At 39.7% G+C, this 25160-nt stretch overlaps 1 protein-coding gene across 7 annotated transcripts in view; it reads right to left on the bottom strand.

Moving 5' to 3' along the window:
* The window catches only part of TMEM117 (transmembrane protein 117), a 194732-nt gene extending 182729 nt beyond the window's left edge, over positions 1-12003 (bottom strand). For 3 of the 7 annotated variants that reach the window (XM_019279913.2, XM_019279912.2, XM_019279914.2), the window contains exon 1: positions 9002-9090. Coding sequence is in view for 3 of the 7 variants with exons in the window: in XM_019279911.3 (XP_019135456.3) it covers positions 9002-9306; positions 11036-11085 (355 nt within the window). In the remaining 4 variants the exon portion in view is untranslated. Of the gene's footprint in view, positions 1-9001; positions 9307-11035; positions 11127-11245; positions 11315-11948 lie in introns of those variants that run through there. The other 4 variants (XM_010413606.4, XM_039571327.1, XM_019279911.3 and 1 more) reach the window with 4 other exon arrangements.
* Between the last annotated feature and the right edge of the window lie 13157 nt (positions 12004-25160).

Genomic DNA, 25160 nt, shown 5'->3' with positions numbered 1-25160 from the left:
TTTACACAGGCTGTAATTGCGGCAGCCACCCCTGCTATAAAACAGCTGGACCTCGTCTGCTACAACCATTATCACAGCATGAAAATAAGAGATCTGTTATCACTGATTTTCTGATAAATCAAAATCCCACCTGAGCAGGACTCTAGTTAGTTTTGCTGGAAGGTGAGGCATGGAAGTTGTGGTGGAGCTAACAAACCACACATTTTGTAAAGTTAGGAATCACAGAATCATTTAGGTTGGAAAAGACTTTTATGATAATTGAGTCCAATCATACACCTAACACCACCAAACCCATTCCTGGAGTAAATTAAGGCAGAACACATCCCTAATGAAAATTTGCACACTTGTCGGAGGTCTGACGGCAGAAGGAGAGTCCAACATAAAAAAAAAACCAAACCAAAAAAACCCCCAAACAAAACTAAGACAAACACACAAACACAAACATATGATCTACACCAATTCCACACCACCAACAGTACTGGGATATCAAACTGCATCTAGAAATACAAGGATCCATAATTCATCTTTTCTACACAAACTTATATGAGCCTCAACCAAGTTCTGGTTTAGTTTGATACCCAGAGTGGCATTCTGACAAGCTCTGGGTACACACAGGCTGCCTTGGTCAGCTCTTTGCATAGGCAGTGCAGCCCCTACCTCTGCAGAGCCCCCCGGCGCCTGCATTTGCTCTACTGTATGCCCTAGCAAGGCAATCAGAAACGCAGTCTCAAGAGAAGTTTGCGTTTTATCCGCAGCCTAAGAGATGGAAATCTGTAGACATCCCCAAAAGAGTAGCACTCCTCTTCTACTCTCTGGATTTAGACGAGTCATACAGAAGTGACCTCTAATTTAGATAAAAATTGCTCCACCTTTGGCAGCCACAGAGACAAGACTCATGGGATGTAAGCCCCAAACCACTTCAAAGTTATCTCATCTGGAACCTATCAAGGATAACATGAAGCAAAGTGGTAGACATGGAGGAAACTGTTTGTAAAGACTTTTTTACTTGCTGTGTGGAAGTGACACAAAATTGAATGTTGTGCTAAGCCCTGAATTCCCCAAGTCAAGAACTCCACAGACACTCCACATAAAATACTAGTTTTCAGTTCCTCCTACCTTTTCTATACCTCCATCATATTATACTGTCAGGTGTGAATTAAGGTCCATATTTTTTGTCACTTACATCTACGAGCACAGATTAGCAAAAGAGCTAGGATTTTTGCAGGTTTTTGTTAATTGAAACTGTGGTCTCTCAATTTTTAGGCCCTTTACTCAAGTAAGCTAAAATTAAATATTGTTGCTGCTGTGACTCTCTAGAAATGTTTTTCTTCATCTTGCCTCATGTCTTTACTCCCTCACTACCCTAATTACTGTTTCATTATTTGTTTAGCATGCTTGACTTTACCTGAATCTTGTACAGATTTAATTTCTTCTTTGCTTTACTATTAAATGGAACTGTGCTTCATAGTAGACAGACATTGCATCAGTGTCCCAGAAACAGAAAATACTATTTAGAATGTACATAAGTGAGCCTAAAAAGCCCTAAGGAGCTGGCCACTTCGAAAGATCACAGTGCAATGTTGCAGATGAAAGATGAATTCAAGGCTCTGCTGCTACCTTTACTCTCAGATGTCCTGGATGCTCCTGGGAGACTCCTTTCCAACATAAAGGCACCATGGAGAGTAAGAATCCTCAAAGCAAGAAATTTTTTGCTGTTCCTGCCATACCCTGGCATGAGTTACTCAATGGGGAAAGGGGCACTGCCCCTTCTGATGAAAAAAGAAGCAAGCAGAAAATTCTGTTTTCCAGCATCTGAAATCAGGGCATGTGCCTCTCATGTCTCAGCAATCACATTTAGAAACTCTGCATTTCTGCCCTGCCTGTGTCATAGGGAACAATTACTGATCTCTCCTCCTTGAAAGTCATTCTGGTTAGTGAATACATTTACAAATTCTTTTTATTTTTGCCATATGTAAAATATCTATGAGAACTATTATTATTTACACTTATTATTTGCTAAATAGCTCTTAAATCCTGAGAATGTATTATAAGTTTTTTAAGGCCCAGAATGTTGGGGTTTTTTCATTCTGGAATTAAAAACAAACAAACAAACAAACAAATAAATAAATAAAATTTTATAAGGCTGGTGCACAGGCTGGGGAGTGCACAGGCTGGATTCTGCTTGGGGTCCCAGCAGAATCACACAGAGATAAATGTTGGTTTGCATGTGAAGGACCTTCATGCCACTCTGACAGCCTAAGAGGACCTTCAAAAGGGTACAACATGACCAAGGAAATCATGTTCTCCTAGGGACTCTCCAGCAGGCACATGGCAAGCTGATGTTCCACACTAATATCTTCTACATCTCATCCTTGTATGGGATAATGATACATGAAATTTGCCCCCGCAGTAGGTTGCACCTGCACTATGCCCATCAGGATACATCTACTAAGAATAAGCTCACTTCTATTTCTGGAAATTGGGGAATGGAGACATATCATTCCTGTAAGTGGCAGGCATCATTCCAAAATCACTCCCGGCTTCAAACAGAAAGAAAAATCTGAAATTCATGCCAAAAAGATCAAAACACAGATTTGACACATCAATATGAAGTAGCAATGAACTTATTTTTAGTTTTCAGTCACTGGATGCTAAATATTATCTAGAGCAGATTATGGAAAATCCGACACATGTACCCCTTCTTGCACTCTTACGCTATTGCTTGGGGAGTGGGATATGCACCTCCAGTAGAATCAAAGCTTTCATCAAAGAGAGAATAATCTTTTTGTAGCTACTGCCTGTATCTCTCCAATTAAACTCTATAATTTCCTACACAAAGACTGATTCCACAACTAAGGCTAAGTGCAGACAACAGCAGTCTTCTCATTGAGTATGAAAAGAGGAAGCAGTGAGATGTTATGGCTCTTCTAAAAATAAGAGCAAGAGAAGAAATTAGGAGGTCACTTGCATGCTTTTCATTTATATTTGAAAGGTCAGTTGTGGTCTCTCTCATGAATGATGTAAAGTTTAAAATAAACTGATATCTTAATTACTGTCAGCTTGCCAGAGCTGGAATCTGATGAGCCTGCAACTCATTCAGTGGCTGGCTGAGAGCTTTTTCTTTTTATGTTGCCTTTTTTTTTTAACTTTTTATTTGAGGATTCTGGCTCTCAGAAATGCTTGCTCACAGTCATTTGTGCGTTATTATTAGCAAACTGTTAGACTGGCCCCTTGGCACACATTTTGTAGGACCAAAATAATTTTATTGTATTGCTTCAACATTTTACTGGAACTAAAGAGGTGAATGGACTGTGAGGCAATCACAGTAGACCTTGAGTACCTTCAGCAGTATTAACTTGGTCATTGTTATTAAAATACCGAACAGGCTCTTGAAGACAGTATTTTTTTACCAGCTATCCAATTAGTTGTTTTCTATTAGACTGAAGTCATAAATGAAAAAGAAACAGCAGGAACAAAGTTGCTGGGCATTAAGTGACAGTTCTTACTGTAATGTAAGACACAGAGATGACAACAGAAAAGAATATGCTCTATCAATCAGGTTAGAATTTTATGCAAGTATTGCCATACACACATCACTTGTTTCTACAGATGGTGGTACAACTGTTCCTATCACTACTATCAAACAAGAACGGGAAACAATCTGGCTGAAAAACAAGCTTGCAAAAACCTTAACAAATCTATGGGAAGCTTCTTTGGCAAAACAGATCACATGGTTCATTAGCTATGTCACAAGCACCACTATGAAAGTGATATGCCAACACTAGCAGCAATACCACTGCCCAGATTTTACGCTAACATGATCCCTAATATATCAGGATACTAATTGATGATATATGTAATATTGTACAAATTTATCCTGCCTAACATCCACTTTTCCTAAGTAGCGCACCATCATCCTGACTAAATCCCAGTCTGCCTAATTTCCTCTTGCAATCTTCATTCAGTTGATTCACCCTTCACTTGATACACCCCTTAAATTTCAGCATAAAAGCAGACACTGAAGGGTCTGCTTTTAACACAGTTGCATGATCTTTTAGAGCCTTCCAGATAATATATTTGACAAAAAAAAGTAATGTTTTCAGACAGCATATTCTTGGTGGGTGTTTTGTTTGAAACCATCTATCCTGAAATTGCTCCCAGCATGGCACTACTGTCCATTAAAAAATCTGCAACATTTGTGTGTACCCACAATTCAGTGCAATTCCTATAATGAGTGCTTTATTCATTTATCCCAGTGTCTATGAAGCTCAGATTATCATTTAATTTTAAACAAATTGCATACTGTGAACATTTGTAAGAGAGCGACCCATTAAATTCAACATTTATAGAACAGCTCTAATTTACTTGTTGTATTATGATCCCTCCATTTTAAGAAATACAGATTTAGTTATATATATCTTGCATTCTGTAATTTTTTATAACACGTTAAGTATTTAGTTTTTCCATCCACACCATTTAGAAAGGAACTTACAAGTATAAATCTAGGCACAATCATTGGCAATTGATTAAAATATAAATACAATACAAATACAGTCTCTGTAACCAGGCTTTTAACCAGACTTTAATACATCTTTATAATCACCTAGAATCAGAAAAATGGCCAGGTAGAAACATATGGTTTGTAGTAAGTTTTTAAAAACTGATGTATCTAATATGCAGCATAAGCTAAGGATTAGTACACATAAGGACCAGTCAAAGCAAAAATGCTGGACTGAAAAAATTAAGATACTGTTTTTCCAAGTATACTGCCCATTTATGCATACTGCTAAAAGTCTATTCAAATTGAAGACTATTTTAAATTTACATGATAGATCATGTTTACCTGTATTGATGCAAAATGCACAGCCTGAACTTGGGGCCAAAAAACCTCCCACTGAACTCACAATTTAGGTCTGAAGTAGTGCAGAGCAGTAACTGTGCGTAGGCTGAGCAGGTGCCAATTAAAACATACACATTCTACACCTTAAACACTGTGCTATTCTCCATACAATGCCCCAGAGCAATATGAAAAATAGGCAAAAACTTATTTAGGAATTTCTTTTAAGTCAAGATTTGAATGCATTTTTTGAATGCACAGTGTCATCAAATGGGTCAGTTTGTAAGCTCTCTCTGGTTTCAATAAAGCAGAAAATTAATCAAGAAATTACCACTTTCCCTTATCTCAAGTAATTCTCTCATGCAGAAAGGAAAATAAAACCAGGGGTATGTATCTTTATTTTTCATTTCCCCAAAACTTCCAATATTCTTCTATGACCTTTCACTTTCCATTGCAAAATAAAAAGCCCAGCAGAACACAATACCTAACCAAATAGGAGATATGCTTAGTGATGGATCAAAATAATACAGTGGATAACAGCCAAAAGACAATGTTAAAATTCTACTTGTTCTGACCACATGCCGTGAAGATACAAAGAATGTACTAGATAAGGGCTATTTTCCATGGAAATATTTATCGTGGGAGATGTTTATCAAATGAATTAAGCTATTTCTTGACTGAAGAACAAGAAAAGAAATTGTTTTCTAATCTTGTTTCAAGTAATAAGGAGTGTCTTGAAGGATTCCCTGAAGATGATACTGTTCAAAGGTTGCAACAAATATTATCAACAGAAAACATCCCACTATGTCCTGAGGTCGAGATCTCTACTTCTCATCAATATAGTTTACCTACTCGCTTATCTCTCTGTGAATTCAGCATAATGAGCCCTAAATAAGGTTTCCAGCACCTGTCTCCTCCCACTTTTAGACACATAAGATGCTTGAACTTATTTCTTTTATTTTTTAGTCCATGATAGTCATGGCTATCAGGCAGTGGCTGTCACAGACAGCAAACTGTATTATAGCACAGTTCTAGCTACACTGTTTTTCTAGTTCCTATGCAAATTCAGCAGCAAGAAATACAGAAGACAAGGAACAAAAAAGCAGAAAGGGCATAGAGAGAAAATCCTTTCCTTTCCTCTTCATTTAAAGTGAGATGTGCAGACTAACCCTTTTCATTTGCAATTTGCAGCCTACACTGTGAGCCAAGATCTGACAGGGGGAGATTGACTGGTGCTATTTGGTTTCCTGACTGCAGGAAGCCACAAAAAACACTACAGGCCATAAAAAACAACCAGTCACAATTTCCTCTACAAACAGAGTTTATCACAGGAAAAAAAAAACCAAAATAAATAAGCAAGGATTTAAAACCAGACTGGTCCCAAGCAATTATACATACACAAAAAAAAAAAAAGTTACATAGAAAAAGAAATTACAAAATAGCAGCTACTTAGAAAAACAGACTAGGGAAATTAAAAACAACAAAGGGGTGAATTCATTAACTGCTTGATTCCAGAAGATCCAGAGGAGAGATTCGATGAGGATCTCAATAAAAGGAGCAGTTTCTAGCCAATGAAGTCATTAAAGTAGTAGCAAATAACAGGCAGAAAATATTTCAGCATGGGCTGTACAAATCTTCTGGAGGCACGGAGATAACTGAAGCTGTAAACCCACATTCTCATCAGAGCAATCTCTATCCACACCAGCTACACAGCCACATCAGTCAGCAATACAGTCAGCTCTTCAGTCACAGTGCCTGCCATCTGCTCACAGTGTATCACAAGCAACAGCACATTTCCACTGACACAGTGTGTGGGTGCAGTCCCACAGCACTCGAGCCAACACCAGGTACGGCTGCCACGGCCCCCAGCTGTCTTGGCTGCACAGTCCTTGGCCACTTCATCAGCACTGGCACTCAAGTGATCACATCAGTTCAAGGAGCTGCTGTGGATGACAGCAGAAGCAACTGGTTTTCCACGAGATTGGCTGCCTGAGCTGGCTTGCTGTGCTGTCACATCAACAGCAGCATTGGCTCAAGGGAGGCACCAAAATGATGTGGCTGGTGTTAGGAGGGTGGGGTTGTGACAGATCTACATTGGCTCAAATTGCCATGAAACTCAACGTGCAGCAGCTAGCCTAAAATCAGATAGTACCTACGCCCATGTTGCTTGCCCAGATCACAACCACAAATATCCATAAACCAGCACTGCCCTCAGGGTTATGAATTTCTTGCCTGTTAGTTTCTTCTAAATGCTGATCCCATCTTAGTGCTGCCACAAAGATCAGTATGGTGAGAGATGTGATCATTACAGAAATAGTAGATGGGTACTGCTAATATGGGTAAGTTCCCTATCCTGTTTCACTGAGCAACTGCACAAAGGCACAAAGCAGCAGACACTGAAGGCTGGACAGACCTTCTCTTTTTGGCAGTAAGACAGAATCAAGCCACTTTAAAATTTATGTTTAGCTACATATGATATCCACTTACAAATCCAGAAGGAATTATCATCATAACTTACCTAGATAGAAGATAATTACTCTGTAGTCAGACAAATGTGTTCTCAAAAAGAAAAATTCATGTCTTGATGAGGTCATATTCTATAAAAACTTGTTCCACTGATTGTCTAGCCTTTCAGATAAAAAAAAAATGCTAGCTATTTGCCACTTCCAAGCACTGGACCTTGCATTACATTTTCTGAACTAAAAGTTCTGTCCTTCAAATTTGAACAAGTCACCCTCTACTCTTCCCTTTATCCTCTCAATCCTCTCACTATCAGCTACTTTTCTAAATTTATCATCAGTTTCACCACTTTTTCCTTAAACATCTTCAGTTTAACAAAATCATTTCTCTATTGGGGAAGACAGAAAGGAAAACATTCTTGTGATAGCTCTTGTTCCAGGTAAAATGTCCTCTTTATGAGAACATTTTACATTTACTATTACACTATGGTAAAATAGCCAAGTAGTCTTCATGATGCTTAACTGTTTTTCAGAATAAGTGCCTCAAGAGAAGTCTGTATTAAAAGAAGTCTTTTAATGTGGCTTTGCTTGTTCATTCCTTGACACACCAGCTTTACATTTGATTTATTGAAACAATCGTGGCTCTCTCTTGATCTTAATAGAATGAGACAGACTAAGGAAATGGCCTATTGCTCATGTGCTTCGAGGTATTCCAGTAACCATCCATCCTGCAGCCCTACCAGTATAAGAATATGGGGGCTGTCCATCTAGACCAGCAGCAACACACCCGGAATCAGCTGTTTCAAAGAGCAGTGCAAATGGCAGGAACAAAGGAATCTTTTCTACTGAAGATTTCTAGTTATCTCTAAAACGTAGACAGCCTTGAGCTCTCAGATGCAACATTCTCTACATGTAAGTTAAGACAACGGCAGATATTTTTGTATCTCTATATATTTATATATCTATATATCTGTAATTATAAACATATTAATATTTATTTATATATTAATATATAGAGATATACAAATATATCTCTATATATTTACATCTAAGTTCTCAGTCTCAGAATTTAATTCAGGGCCACTTCGTTACTTTCATTTAGTCCATGTACAGTATGTTTCTCAGTTAATCATATCTTGTGTACGAAAGCATTTAATTTCATTTCTTGCCTTTCCATTTTACCGACTTGCTCTTGTACTAAAACAGAGACAGGTCCTGCCCCTGTAGAATTCCCATTTTCACATGGGAGCTCTTGAGCACAGCTCTGCTAATACTTACAAGAGACTTTTTCCACTTAAGTGTCTTTTGACATGACAGGCAGAGTTGCTGCCCTAAGGAAGAATTCCTTTTCTTCAAATTGCTGAGAAAGTTACATAATAAGACCTAGAAACTGGTCTGAAGGTGCAAAGGAGTATTTTTGTAACATGGAAAAATTGAAAATTACTGACCTCCCAAGTATTTAAAACACGTCAGCTTTCACTACTTTTATCCTTTTTTGACTGAAATCATTGAGAATTATGCTCACGTAAGTAGACACGGCATTAGTTTCCAGAATGATGTAAGTTTTGGTGTACTGAGCTCTTTACAGCTCTAAACAGTAGAAGCGACTAAAAGCAAAGCTTACAAAACTGCCACGAGTAGAAAGATAAAAGGAAAAGTCAGAAAGCCATTACCAGGAAGCCAGCAGATGCATCTTTTAACTTACCAAACAAGCGCTGATGGAAGAGAAATTTCCCAGCTATCAGTCCTGTGAGAATGGCAAGGAGCCACAGAAACACCTTCAAAAATCTCCAGCCTCCTCCTTCAGGGTATTTATTTGTTACAAACGAGAAACAATTACCAACAACAATAACATTGGCTTCTGTCTGGCTGTGAGATACTGGGTCCTCAGCAAATATTAAGAAGTTAAAGAAGATCACTAAGTAAGCCACAACTAAGCGAGACCATGGGTGCTGGAAGTAGTAGCGGAAGTCTTTATCCATCCTCAGATACTGAAGAACTGGTTTTTGCCTGTATGTAAAGACACAAATGCAAAATGTTATAAATACCCCAAATTCTCAAAGCTTAGCACATTAAAAAAATAAAATCATTGCAACCTTGTCATCAGTAATTTTTAACACTTTAGACTTGACTAGAAATGAAAGTTTGAATCAAAAGATTTGTTAGATCCAGGTAGAGAAAAACCGAAATTTCTCCCCATTCCAATATAAAAGCAACAACCAAACATATATATATATTATAGCACAGGATTTTCAGTCTCAAATATACTATTGCTTTCATGCCTCCTCCATAATGGGGCATGAAAACAATAGAATGGATATAAGAACATGGCAGGCTACCTAAAACCCAGACTGCCTTTCCATCCACACAAAAAAATACAACACAGATTTCACAAAGGTTCATGCTAAGCCTAAATGGAATCTTTCTCCTTTTAGGAGAAAGATGGAACCAGCCCGTAAGTCCAATGAGGTCTTCTACTGGAAGATTAAAAGCATATAACCCAGAAACATCAGAAACTTGGGTTCCTATGAAAGAATAACATGTTGGAAAAGTTTCTATAATTCATTCTTGCAAGTTGGGCAAGTCTGTATAAATCTTTTCATTGACTTCAGGGAGTACACCTATAGCTAGGCGTATTTTCAAAACCATAAAATAAGACACCCTGAAAACAGACTGTTCTGTATGAATACAAAAACTGTATTTTGAAACCTGCCTACTTATTAAGTACTGCTATGGAAAAATGCAACTGAGCATGGTTAACGTTTTAGTTGTTTGCCATTTGATTTCTTTTTCTTTTATTCACAACCAATTAGTTGTTTCATCCTCTTGAACGACTTTGTATGCACAAAGATACAAGGCCTTTGTGTTGTGGAACACAGAAATTATTCAAGCGACACAGAGTGTAGGAAGAAAAAAAATGTGTCTAGTAATATTGCTTGTTTATTATAGCATGATCCTTGAAAGATACAGTGACAAATTTTTGCAAATGTCACATGCCCTGCAGCAAAAAACAAAACAAATAAACAAAAAACACGCCGCAAAAGATCTAAACCCCTGATCAATTACTCATCCCTTCTTGGACTTCTAACTTGGGACTTGCAAACTTAGAAATTGTATGAATTTCAATGTCTCGCTTCAGTTAGTCCCTCCAAAATTATTTTACTCCATAACCCGATTTATATTTGTAAATTTGCAAGGAATCCTGTACCTATTAAATTAAAGGGATAAAAGAATCTCTCGACAGATTCAGACAATGCATTCAGTAAATAATGGAAAGAAATAATGTCCCATGATGCACAAATTACATATGAAAAAGGAAAAAAAATCACATTACAGAGTTAAAAAGTTGGCACAAGGAAGTGTCAGTCCTTCAAAAAGTTTATGAAAAAAAGTAATTTAAAGTAAGGGTCGTTGCCTAAGAAAATACCGCTCTGGGGAGATTAAACTGCCTTTAGAGCCGTAAGGATGCCCAAAGCTATTTCTTGTTCTCCTTTCTTTCTGTTACCTTTAAGAAAAGTTTCGGTATTGCCTTATGTGCATTAACCGTCTTAAAGCCCGAATGGGGCTGGAGATAAACAACTACATGTCCTGGTATTTTTGACAGCTGCCGGATACCCGAGAGTTATCAGACACGCAGCTGAAGACGCGGCTTCCTAGGAAGCGTTTTATAGCATCAGAAGCCAATATTAGCAATAGCAGCAGTGCCAAAGTGCTAACAAAAATCCTGCTCCTACCCTACCTCAACGCCAAAAACGCGGGTGCCAAGAGCGCCGCGGACCACACGCCCATCGCAACCTGTTAAATCGACCCATTTCCCCCTGCCGCTGGCGCAGACCCGGGGACCCGCGGCCACCTCACCCCGCGCGGCTGCTGCGGCCGCCGCCGCCCCGCCGGGCACAGGGCCACGGGCCCCCGCAGCGCCGCCGCCCCGGCCGCCCGCTGCACTCACCGCCACGGGGGATCCGGCGCCGCGGGCGCGCTGCTGCTGCTGCTGCTGCGGCTCGGCTCGGCGCCCGCCGCGCTGCGGCTCTCGGCGGCGGCCCCGCTCCGCTCCGCTGCCCCCCGCGGCTGCCCGCGGCCGGCAGGGCCCCCCAGCCCCTCGGGCGCTGACAGCGGCGCTGGCTGCCGCGGCGTCCCGCCCCCCGGCCGCCGCGGGGAGGGAGCGGCTGCAGCGGCGGCAGCTGGGCTCCTCCTCTCCGCTCCGCTCCGCTCCGCTCCCGGGCGCGGCCGAGAGGCACCGGCAGTGCCGCAGCCGCGGCGGCAGCGGGCGGCGCCGCTGCGGCAGGGTCCCGACGCCCCCGGCGACCGTGCCCGTCCGTGCCCGCCCCTCCCCCGGAGCCTGTCAGCAAGGACCCGAAACGTGCGCGGTGTGCCCGCGGGTGTCTTTATTCACCCTGGAAAAGGGTGGCCGGGGAGCCAGGGGGACTTATGCAGCCGGCGAGGTGAACGAAACCCGAGAGCACTCAGTTCCCACCGGTCAGACTCCAGTATTATGCAAATTTACAAACACGGGAAAGAGGCGGTCAAATCCGGATATTTATTACCCCAAAGAAAAAGCACAGGGCTGGCAATAACAGCCAGATCACTCAGGACGAGTTAGGAAAACCCTCATTATTTGGGAGCGGAGGGAGGTCTACACCCAATTTACTTACTTGGGAAGGGGCAATGCTGAGGCCACGTCCAGGCTCCAGGGTGCACACACAGTCTATATGGTCACTGTGTCGGGCAAAATGCCTCTGTGCAGCCTGCCAGAGTTGTTGACATTGCACTTCAGCCGAATTGTCAACCAAAGCCTTTTAATGTGGGATGTGGTCCCTAGTGTCAGTGTGCTGGTATTGCTGACATCCCAGGAAAACAGGATGCTCTTAGCATTGCATTATGACTGGGTTTTAGTGCAGTATGTACTAGTTCTGGTCATTGCTGGAGACAGATAAAACGAACTTGAAGTTTCTAGACACAGCCTCAACAAATTGTTGGGAAAAGTCAGGTAACTCCATTGGAGCAGGTATCTGAAATTTGGCATCAGACGTCTATCTGGCTGCTTCAGGCCAAGGCAGACAGGAATGTGGCTGAGATGCACTGAGGAATGTGGAAGGGTCTTCAGAAGAGCCAGATTGCAAAAGACCAGCACAACCAGAATAAGCAGCAGAAGAGGACTTGTGAATCCCTCCTGTACTTCAGGCAATACAGTTTTATGTATCTTTGTAAATAAACCTGTTATTGAAGATCTCTAACAATCACCACATTATCATTCTCAGTGGAATAATCTGAGACCCTCATTTTTATGTAGAAAGATGCAGTACTCAGTATTTCACACTAACACACCCCAAGCTATCTTTACAGTAAAAAGAAAATTCAAATATTCATAGATGAAAAATCATGTGCAATGTGAGAGTACAGAAATACAGCAAAAAGCACTGCCTGTTCATGCAACAGTTCTGTGTGTACTGCCACTCCTGCAGAACTGCCTCCTTATGTTCAACTAATGAGAATCCACAGAGGGAGGCAGCATGCACTACAAAGAGATCACAGTCTTCATGCACCTACACACCAAAAAATATTCTCTCCAGCTCAGATTGAAACCCATGCTACACTACAAAGCATCCATGAACATTTTTTCAGATAGTGAATCAGTGAGCAAGTTTTTGAAGTAACTAAGTTAATCAAATGAAGATAATCTACTTTTCTATTAAAGTAACCAAAAGCATAAGTGCACCTTATATCTCCCCCAAATTTCATGTTGCATTTGTTGTCTTAAGAGGAAGCTAATTTATTTTTTTTTAAGTGTAGTGTTTCTCTCATATAAAAAAAGATGGACTGCTCCTATTTCTTTTTAATCAAGCAATCAAGATTTCCTTGATGAAATACATACCTGAATAGCAACAATTAACAAATAATCTCAGTAGACAAGACTAATCAGGCCCGCTCACTGAAAGCCAGGGACTGCCTGCAACAGAAGAATATAAACAAATTCTTATCTACAAAACTGTCAGCAAACAAAAAAGCCAGCAGTAAAACCAGTAAGTTGAACCTAAAAAGCAGGCTGAATCAGGACAATGAGTCATCTTGAAATGTTAGTTTTGGTACTTGTGAATGAAACTAATCTATCAGCACTCCTACTACAAAATAGCGCTTGTGTAAAGGCTATCGTTTTACACCCACTTTCCAACAGAGCTGTGGGTATTGAACTAACCGTATATTGATACTACTAATTGATACTACAGTTTCAATTTCTGTAGTCATTTTACACTCAGATATGAGAAATCAGCCTTCAGCACATTAGTCTGTAACTGGGAAGTTCTCTTTTTGTAAACTTCTTTGTAAACTTCTCATATTTCAGTTTGTGCCCATTGCCTCTTGTCCTTCACTGGACATCACAAGGAGTCTGGCTTCATCTTTACTCCTCCTATCAGGCTTTTAGACACATCAATAAGATCCTCTGCCTTGAGCCTCCTCTTCTCAAGGTTAAACAATCACAGTTTTCTCATCCTGTCCTCCTTCTCCTTTCATCTGTGGATGCACAAATGCCTCTTCCCTGGTTTGCTTCTCATTAAAAGTATTTAATTCCCTCAAAACTCAAAACCCCATTACTCAGAGATTGTGCTCTTAATGTGCTCTTTCTTCCATACTGCTGTTGTGGGTTGACCATGTCCAGCAGGTAAGCATCCACACAGCTGCTAGCTCACTTCCCCCTGCCTCTTCCCCTAGTGGGACAGGGGAGAGAATAGGAGAAAAAGAAAGAAAACCAGTAGGTCAACATAAAGATGGTTTAACAACTGAAGAAAAAAAAGGTGACAATTCTAAAATGTAAGAAGTAAGGATTAAAAAAAGTATGCCAAGGCAGCCACACACCAAAACCCACAAGCAGACCATCAGTCTCTGATAAACAGCTTTGAAAACAACCCCTACCTCACCCTTTTCCTCTACCCAGTTTTACTGGTGAGCATGATGTTATATATTATATGGCATCAGCTGTCCCAGCTCTGTTGTCTCCCAAATTCATGCCTACTTGCTGGTATGGGAACGTGGGCAGAATGGGAAAGAGAGATAGCCCTGATCCTGTGCAAGCATTTCTGAGCAACAGCCCAAACACTGGCATGTTTTCCACAGTGTTTTAGTTACAAACACAAAACACAGCACAATTTCACTGCCATGAAGATAGTTGACTTAATTCTGGGCCAGATCCAGTACACCTGGAAAAACATCCTTGGAACAAAAGACTCCTTGCCTTGTAATTTTACAGTCATGGTTATGGCAACCTGTCTCAGCCATACAGCTTCAGACTTATTCCTTACCTGCATCTCCAACTCATTTCTTACCATCTTCTAAAAGAAGAGAAAGCAGCACAATAAAACATGAAACAAATGGGGGAGGAAAAAAGCCACAAAAGCTGGCAACAGTTAGTGTATAACTGAAGATCTAAATAGTTCAAGAACTTAGAAGAAAGAAAAGGCAAATAGATACATCCCATGGAAACTAAGGTTGTTAAGTTAATCAGAGACAATGATTTTTCAAATACTAGTATTGCTTTGCAAGTAGATGTGAAAAATAGGATTGTGTAAAAGAATGTGGAACAGCAGAAAGGTTTCTACTGCATATTTGGAAAACATAAACAGCAACTGTTTTCACATTATGTAACATGAAACACTTTACATTAAATCAATAATATGAAAGGATAGTAAACTGCACAAACTAAATTAAATATTTATTTTTAAATGGCAGGTTGAAGACTTATTAGAAAAATAAATTAAAGGCATGATAGCAATGTTAATAATTGTTTCCTAACTGCTGAAATGCTGAGGAAATTTCACAGAACTAGAAGAAAGTTAATGTTGTAACAAGTGAAGGGGAGAAAAGCAAACACGCACACACACGTGCACACACACATTAAGGCAAAAAAAAAAGTGAAAAAAGCATTTTGATATAAATTCTAACAAATGTAAGTGATGCTCCAAATAAAAATGTTAATGGAATCTTGGGATATGGGTGATTATTATGTACTTTTTGATCCTTGTCAACCAGGTTTTAGATTACTAAGAGGAAGTTAGGGATGGTTTCATCATGGTTGATAGGTTAAATCACAAAAATAAAATTTTGAGCATAATTAAATATATATATATATACATCTAATTTTACAATGCCAGTGCAACGTGGAACAAAAAAGCAGTAGGAGAACCAGAACTTTACATTACTTATTGTCAAGCAGAACTTTGGTCTGAGAGTCAAATGATATAGGGCTTACCAAAATTGAAGTAGAAGCTATATTGACAATTTTGAAGATGAAAGTCCAGTGACAAACCTTACACTTGAATTAAATACTGACTTCTGTTCATCCAGACCAGGTTTACTCCAAGTAAGCATGATTCTACTTCAAATAATCCATACTGATTTCAAACAGACAGGCAATATATACCTAGCCTAGATGAAATCACTAAAGAACTGAGTGAGGTGAATTTACACCACCCATTAAATACTGTTTAAGAACCTCTGCTGGCTATATGGATGATTTCAGCAAATAGAACAACTACATGTGACTTCTGCACTAGAAAAAGGAATGAATAATCAACTTGTAGCTACTCTGAAAGTTCCATGCGGAGACTTGGAGAAAACACAAATTAAGAAAAAGTGGAATCTGAGTCCAGCCTTACACAGATTTTATTTCTCCACACTGTCCAAGTTGGTTGCAATGGTAAAGTAAGACTTCAGAAAAATAGAACTAAAGCTGGAAGACAAAAGGTCAGAAAAACAGTAAGCAGCAACATAAGGTCTTTCAGAAAACAAAATATGCGCTAATGTTGCTGAACCCTTGACGTGTGGACCATTTGGGGGATAGGGACTTTGCTGGATGTTGTGGTCAATGGCTCCATGTCCAAGCAGAGACCAGGGACGAGGGACTCCTCGGGGGTCAGTAGTGGGACAGAAGTATTTGTTGGTGATATGGGATTGAATGCACCTCAGCAAGTTTGTCAAGGATGCCAATCTGTGTGTTGTGGTTGACACATTGGAGGGAAAGGATGACATCCAGAAGGACCTTATCGGGCTGAAGAGGTGGGCCTATGTGAACTTCATGAAGTTCAACAAGGCCAAGTGCAAGGTCCTGCACCTGGATCAGGGCAATCCCAAACACAGGTACAGGGCGGGCAGAGAATGCATTGAGAGGTGCCCTGGAAAGAAACATAGGTGTTGGTGGATGAGAAGCTCACCATGACCTGACAACATGCACTCTCAGCCCAGAAGGCCAAATGTGTCCTAGTCTACATAAAAAGTAGCATGAGCAGCAGGGCGAGGGAGAGGATTCCCCTCCTTTACTCCACTATCATGAGACACCACCTGGACTATTGTGTCTTACTCTGGGGTCCCCAGCATAAGAAGGACATGGACCTGCTGCAGAGAGTCCAGAAAAAGGCCAGCAAGGTGATCAGAAAGCTGGAACACCTCTCCTGTGAAGAGAGGTTGAGAGAGCTGGGGCTGTTCAGCCTGGAAGTTTACTCCATACTAAAGAAAAATTTGATTTAAGAAAATGAGAGGAAATTTCTCAACCTCACGAAAAAACACAGGACAAAAAAAGTAAGTCCTGTTTCCAACGTACTGTGCCTCATGATGCTCTTCTAAAGTACAATGAACAACTGTACTGTGTGCAATTACAGTACAACAATGCATTGCCTCTGAAAAAAAAAATAAATCTGAAGGCTTTATTGTGTTGTCATATTAATTCACTGCATCTTGGTCCTGTTTCTGTTAGAACAAAAATAGGTGTAGCATGACAAAAATTTTGCATCTTGAGAGAAGTACTTTTGGCATCTTGGCAGAAGTATACTTTTAAGCTCAAGCATAGTACGATAACTCGAACAATTAAATTACTTTATTTTCAATTCTCTGCATACCTGAAACTGGTGTATGTTATCTATTAAAATAAAAGGACTCTGATCATGCACTGCCACATACAACTGACTGAAATGGGGGAACAGAAATGCAGCCAGAGCAGGGAATGCTATGAGGTCCTGGCTGCTTCATTGGCTGTCTTGATAGAGGCTGTGGCAACCCAGATGCTGCACTAATATAAATGAAGAGAAAATCTGACGCTGCCAAAGCAGACCCTTTCAGGTGTCCTGCCCAAAAAACGGCTGGCCGAAGCAGTGGATCAAATACAAGAATACAAGTGACCTACACTTGCTAACAACTTCAATATGACTGTCCAAATGGTAGCACTCAGTGAAACAGAACTATAATCTCCGTGAAAATAATCGTGTACCAATATTAAATATGAGAAAGCTAATCATAGTCTGAAGAAAATTAATAAGAGCGTCATGTATACACTGCTATGTCTAGAGAGCTGAGGTTTTGCTGTCAGATTTTTAGTTTTGAACAAGTGATGAGAAGACCAGGTTTTGTGACCTTTCTTTAAAGCTTTTACTTGTCCTTTACAGGGATATGCAGTATCTATTATGCAAATAGACTTTTTTTCAGTGTCCAAAGAATAGCCTGTGGTAAATGCCTGTTATTTTTATCTCACACTAATGCACTGTGAAAAAGCATAGTTATGCAAAAAAAAAAAAAAAAATTCAATGATAAATGTAATAATTTATTTAGCAGCTGGAAATCTATTGAAAATGGACAGGCACTTTGAATAACTGCCTGAGAGAACAAGTAAGAATGTACAATGCAGTCAAAATATCCTTTGTTTTTTCATTGAATATCCTTCCATTTCTAAGAGCAGTGAGTGCACTGTAGAATCTTTTGGAACTAAAATGAAGTACTGGAGTCCTTCAGCTTATGCTGAGACATAGCACACATCTGAGTTAGTGTGTGCCTGTGAGGGTCTTATTCTGCTGGGAATTAAGTGCAAGGAGCTGAGCACTTAAAAGCAGCCTTAAGTGCTAGAAGGGAACAATGCAACTACTTCAGGTTGCACTGCAATTCTTCTTCCTACCCTTCTTCCACATTTCTATCCATTTCAACAATAAGCACTGCAGAGTAAGGATCTGTGTTAGAGATTTTTTCTCTAACATCTCAGAAATGCTGTCCACAAACAATTAGTAATATAACCCTTAGCTGGCCCCATGGAACCGTTTTGGGATAAATCTTCCCATGTTTTCTTGCTCCTATTTTCATATAGTAATTTATGGGTGGAAACTGCGTGTCACTTCTAAATGACTCGGATGAAAAGCCTGTCTGACTGAATACTTCTCCTGCAAGTGGGACCCCATGAGTAGGAAAAATCCTTTGTCCCATTCTTTCACCTCGACTTAGACATCCCTCAGAGAGGTCTTAGCTGTCCTCATGATGCCTACATAAAAAAAGTGGAATTATCTAACAGCAGTTTGAACCTTTTCCTATTTTCTTTGGAAATTTGGATAAGACCATAAAGCAGCAATAAGAAGCATAAAAGGAGCCGTTGGAAGGAACCTGATACTTAGTGGATAAGGAATTGGTTGTACAGTTGCATCCACACAGTAGTGGTCAACGTCTCAATGGCAGGATGGAGATGAGTGATGAGTGGTGTTCCTCAAGGGTCTGTATTAGGACCCATACGCCTTACTTCTGAGTCAGTGACCTAAACAATGGGATCAAGTGCACCCTCAGCAAGTTTGCAGACAACACCAAGCTGAGTGGTGCAGTTGCCTTGCCTGAGGAATGGGATGCCATCCACAGGGACCTGGACAAGCTCAAGAAGTGAGTCCACGTGAAACTCATGTGGTTCAGTGAGGTCAAGTGAAAAGTCCTGCACCTGGGTTAAGGCAATCTCTGTAATCATTAAGGCTGGGGTATGAGTGGATTGAAAGCATCCCGGCTGAGAAGGACTTGGGGGCACTGGTGGATGAGGAAAAAAGGTAATGAGCCAGCAATGTCTGCTTGCAGCCCAGAAAGTAAACTGTACTCTGGGCTACATAAAAAGAAGTGTGGCCAGCAGGTTCAGGGAGGTGATTTTACCCCTCTACCCAGCCCTGGTGACATTCCACCTGAAGCACTGCATCCATCTCTGGAGTCCTCAGCACAGGAAAGACATGGAGCTGTTTAAGAGAGTCCAGAGGAGGCCCATAAGAATAATCAGAGGGATAGAATACCTTTCTTAAAAGAAAAGGCTGAGAGAGTTGGGGGTGTGGAGAAGACTTCTCCTTGCAGTTTTTCAATACTGAAAGGGTGTTTGTAAGAAAGATGAGAACAGTTGTTTAGGCCTGTAGTGAAAGGAAAAGGGATACTGGTTTTAAACTAAAAGAGAGTATATTCAGACTAGATATAAGGAAGATATTTTCTACAATGAGGTTGGTCAAACACTGGAAAAGGTAATCCAGAGAGGCAAAAGATGTCCTATCCCTGGTAACATTCAAGGTCAGGCTGGATGGGGCTCTGAGCAACCTGATATAGCTGAGGATGTCTCTGCTCATTGCAGAAGGTTAGACTAGATGACTAGACTAGATGTCCCTGCCAACCCAAAATATTCTATGATTCTATGATCTATTACATCATAGCCATACATACCACGGAGAAACAGGCAGGAATCTGGGAGCTCAGAAAGACTAGGCAAAATGTCAAAGAAAATATAAAATAAATGATCAAAACTTTGAAATATTGATACTCCTAGGCTACAAAGTAAAAGGTCTCAGCAAGGCCCAAAGACTCTGCAACACTCTGATTAAGAAAGGAAGTGACTTAGGACTTTGTCTTCAGCATGAAGTGCAAACAATGCCTTGGCCAGAGCTGTGTTTGCCTCCTCTGGAATTAGTTTGTCCTAACTGCACCTTATCAAGAGAGGAACTGCCATCCCTATAGTGATGGAAAACAAGATAAACAATTGCATATAATCAGCACAGTGCTGAAGTTTGAGCTGATACTATTTTATGATGACTCAATGCACTCATCTAAAGTAAATATTAAAAGAAAGTGGAAATGGGTATGAAAGGAATGTTGCCCAGCATCTCTCTTTTGAGTTCACCAGGAAAATTACTGGATCCATGCTAGTGTTGCACCAGTTTATCATCCTAGACCACCTGCCACTAAAAGTATTTCACATACTTCCTACTAGTAGAGTCCTGTCTGTACCAAAGTGAGTGAGAGAATTCTTAATTATTTCAGTAGGGTTATTATATCTTCCATGAAATGTTAGGAAAAACAGAAGTATAATTTCTAATTTTCTTTTGTAATATGCATTTCACCTTATCAATGTATATGTCTTGGTATTATTTTTGAAATATTTGTAATAACAGGAACATTTGAATGAGGAAATCTTTGAGAAAATTACTACTTTTCAGAGTACTTGAAGCTACCTGCCAGCTCATTAGATCATGCAAACTTCAAATACTGCTCTATGTTTAGACATGACTACTGGCCAGACAAGCTACTCCTGCAGGAGGTAATTAACAATCTTGGCAGATAAGATCTACTTTAAATCTAGACTGTATTGTGTTTGGTGGCTCTCTGCCAGGACTCACTAGCTTTTTAAAAGCGGTCCTTCTACAGTCACCATGTGCTGGGCTGTCAGTATGATCATCCAAATGGAACGGAAACAGTCCCAAGCATATTTTCTTTGTCATCAAGAAAGCTAGCAAATCAAATGGAGTGGAAGGTAGAGTAGTCGTAACTGACATGAAAACATACAATAAGAGGCTGCTGTAAGACACACCCTGTCTCTTCAAAAATGAATGGGATATTTAGAATTTTTTTCTAGCTTGAGTTCCAGATTAAAGCTTTACATGAATGCAAATAGCACCTCATGTTTGCCTTGGAGTTTTTTTCCAATACAAGACCTCAATTTTTAATAGAAGTGTTATTTAAGTGAAGTTTCTCTTTGGTGGCAGGAAGACTGTTGAATGAAAATAGTAATACGGCTTCAGTTGCTGCTTTGTTATATCATCTTTGATTGGAGCTACAGCAATGTAATACACCTTGCTACAGATAATTGGTGTGTCTCTAGCCACTAGCCCTCCTGGCATACATTATGTCCCTCTCATATTTTCTGTGCAGTCTTCTTCTAGATTCCAGTCAAATTTAAAATCTTGGCATTTATGGTCAGGCATGGGATGGTCTAGGAAGAAGGCACAAATTCACTAGCTTAGTCCTGACAGCTCAAAGTTTAAATTGTGACTTATAAATCTTTTCCAAAGCCCTGAGAGAGCTACCCAGGTCTTTAACAAAGGGTTTTTTTTCCTTTTTCTGACCCAAGAATCACTTTGAACATCATGTAAGAAGATTCCTAAAAAGTTTTTGTGTGCTTTACACATTAGGAAGCTTATTGGAACATGTCATCAATAACTAACGAGCAAACATAGGTTTTAAGTAATGAAAATAAATTTTACTATTGGAGAAAAAAGGCGGAATAAAGAACCACAGAGACACCAGTCTTACTGTTTAATGCACTTCAGAAATCCATTCAAATAACACCCCATAGAGACAGAAGAGAAAATCTGAAGAGTGGCAAACAGGATAACTGGATCACAAGTCATTTTGCACAGTGATTTTGCAGTGGTATTTATATGTTAATTAATCACTACTACTAGGGAAAGTATGTGATAGAACTAACAACATTTGAGAAATTTTGTAAATTAAAAATCACTGAGAGCAGGAAACAATTTGATGATAACACTGTCCATTATGCTGTGCATAGAGAATGCAGATATGTCATGTCTAGTGTCGATCTATAGATTTACCAGATCAGCATAAGGACTAGAAATGGACAGAGATATAAAAAAAAAAAAAAAAAAAAAAACGGAATCAACTCCTTCATAGTCTGGAAGTACTTAACAGAACATAAAGAGGTAAGAAAGATGGGAAGTCGCACCAATTGTGCTTTTTTCAGTTTACTTCACAGGATATTTGCATCTCATTATCAAAGCACAACAAAATGTGAAAAAATTCAATTGTCTACAACCTTTAGGATAGCAAAACCCATTGCTGCTAATCTGTTTTCATTTATGGCAGTGGCTGGGAAAACCCCAACACCCCAATCTTGGCTATTTACTATATTGCAATTCAATCTAAAATAGCTGTCTATCTAGCATGCTCCTTGCCACCCACAGAAATCACCTACTGTGTCAGCTCTTTAAGGAGCCAGAAAGAAAAACCCCTCAGATTATGGATATTAAGAGAAGGGAGAGAGAAGGGAGTTAGATTATTTATTTGTTCATTTACAAGAAATGAACAGAAATGCCTCAGAGCATAAAGAGATGAAGAGATATATTCTTACTGCTATAAAGGCTTACTGATGAACATGAACTGAGAGCTGTCCACACTGTGCTGAAAACCACTTGCTGTAATGGCAAGAGAGCAATGGGTTCTTACAGCAATAATTCTTAATAGTAGACTATCTATAGTAGACTATCTCTGTTCATCATTAAGAAATACCTTTTTATTTTATTTGAATATAGAGTGTTGGTTGATTAGAACTACATATACTGAGACTTACAAACAGGCAACATTGGCACGCTCAAAAATCAAAGTCTATTTGCTAGGAACACCTTTCACATTATTCTCAAAGTTAAAAGCAAATCTGACTCTAGGAGAGACGTGATTTCTAATTTCTGTTTAGGTCCCTCTGAGTGCGTTGGAATGGAGGTAACTAGAAGCAGAGTTGAAGAAATGAAATTTTCATGTATTTCTGAAGGAAGTAGTTGATATTGTATTTTTACTCTATATAGAAGAAATTTCATCTTGCTGATGGACTCTCTCATACTTTAATTATCTTAAAATATGGTTAGTTTTGAAGACCATGCTGATGGGGGAAAAACATAATCTAAACTGAAGTTCGGAAGAGCATCAGGATAGACATCCATAGGCAATGGAGGTCTGCAGCAAGAAACTGAAATTAGAGTAATGCCCAGTAAAAAGAAAGGGTTTTACACTTCCATTGTTGGAAATGTGTTTAATGTTTTAAGTGTCATCTCAAGATAGGTACAAAATGCAGTAATAGAAACTGTATGTAAAAAAAGCACATGCATTTCCATTGTGAGGTGGACGGTTAGAGTCAAACCTGGGACAGGACTTCCCAGAAACATCAAAATAGGAAAAAATGATTGCACACCATTACACAACTATGAACAGCGTGAACTGATGATTCCACAGAGCTTATAACCACAACATTTAATAAACTAGCATAAGTACTTGAATAGAACATAGTTCAATCAGTGAAGAAGTAAATGTATTGTAAAAGACATTAAAGGCACTGAAAACAAGACCCAGAATTCACACCAAAAAATGCTGCACCAAAATCTATTAGAAGTATTTCCTCTTTAAAAATGTCATTTATTACTCAGTTAAAGAAATCTTATTATAATTTTGGGAAACTGCAACATGCTGTCTCTACCAAAAGAGCCACAGCCTGAATTAGATATAAAATCCACTGTAAAAGAACAATTCAAGTACAAGGAAGAAATTATTACCAATAAAAAGAAGAAAAGTTACTTAGTGCATAGGCTAACATATAAACATCCCTATTTTTGTCCAGACACTCTTTATGATTTGGACAGGAGTTTAATGATTTAAAGCAGTTTAGTAAGAATCCGAAGGACACTAAAATTCAGAACTGTAGGAATCTTTATTAGATATAAAATCCCTAGTTGCCTGTGTTAATTTCCATGCAACTTCTTTTCTTTGACACATATCAATCACTGTAATACAGGAAAATATTTGTGATATTGAGATTTTAAAGAAAACACTTTTGACTTTCAGTTTGTCTTTTTACCAAAAAAAGTGCTACAAAATGTCAATGTGTACCAGTCTTGTTTCATATCAAACTGATTCTAAGATCGCATTCCTGCACTTTAGAGCCCTCACATTGGTGGTAGTTGTAGTGATACGACCTCAGACAGACAAATAAGATGATCTGAATATAGTGACAGATGTTATACCACTCTGATATTTCCAGTCTAGGCATGAACTTCCACTGAAAAAAACAGTTCCACAGTCTTAGGCACACATCCTTGTTACCACATTGTGACAATAGCAGTGTCACTGGGAACACATGACTAACTGGAGCAAGGAACTGATCGGTGCTTTCAGGACATCTGTCTATCAAGGAAAACCTTTTCCCTCATAAATTTCAGACAACTTCATCTTCTACAAGCACTAACACCAAAACAGGGAAAACCCAAGAATTTAGAACCTGGGGCAAGTTTGGGCTCAAATAGTTTAAAGTTATTGTGAAAGAACCACATTTTGTTTTCCACTCTGTTTGGATCTCTAGTACTCCTTTCTGCTTGGAAAAGCTCTCCTCCAAGAGTTTCTTCCTTTTTTAAAAAAAAACCCTGGTGCTCCTGGAGGCTTACAATAGAGGCACAAGAGCTGACTTTCAAGTACCTGGTAGGCACTACCTGTCTTGTATTTCCTGGTTTCACATGAACTCTTCTCCCTGTTTCTTTCAGCCTCCTTGCTAGAAGAAAGAAGAACTGCAGCCTCTGATTCCCCAACTACTGTTAGTCCCAGCTCATTAGCTGATGATGTGTCTCCACAGTGACTTTGTATTTGCTGGACTAGCATTACACAGCACAGTTCACGTAACAGTTACAGTGCTGTTTCACATTTCCCAAATAGGACACTAAATCCCACATGTTCTTCAAACTGGTGATCTGACAAAGCACAGGCACTCACATTTATCAACACAGCTCACTTCAGAAATTCCTGGGCTGCAGCACTCTGCAGGCTGGGAAGGTGAACCAGGGAAGGATTCCCGTGTGCTTGCCTTACTCTTCAATTCTTGCCTGGTCCATTGGGTTGGATATTTGATATGCCCCTTTACAGCACTTCTTGTGTTCTCTAGTTGAATAGCACCCCACAAAACGTGCTAACTCCCAGGAACCTGAAGGAATCATCAGCATTAATGCCTACAGCATGCATATTTTGCCTGTGGAGTCCTAATCCAGACCACAGCACAG

This window comes from Corvus cornix, chromosome 1A, assembly GCF_000738735.6.
Source record: "Corvus cornix cornix isolate S_Up_H32 chromosome 1A, ASM73873v5, whole genome shotgun sequence".
Lineage (NCBI taxonomy): Eukaryota > Metazoa > Chordata > Aves > Passeriformes > Corvidae > Corvus > Corvus cornix.
This window is presented reverse-complemented; position numbering and strand designations above follow the sequence as displayed.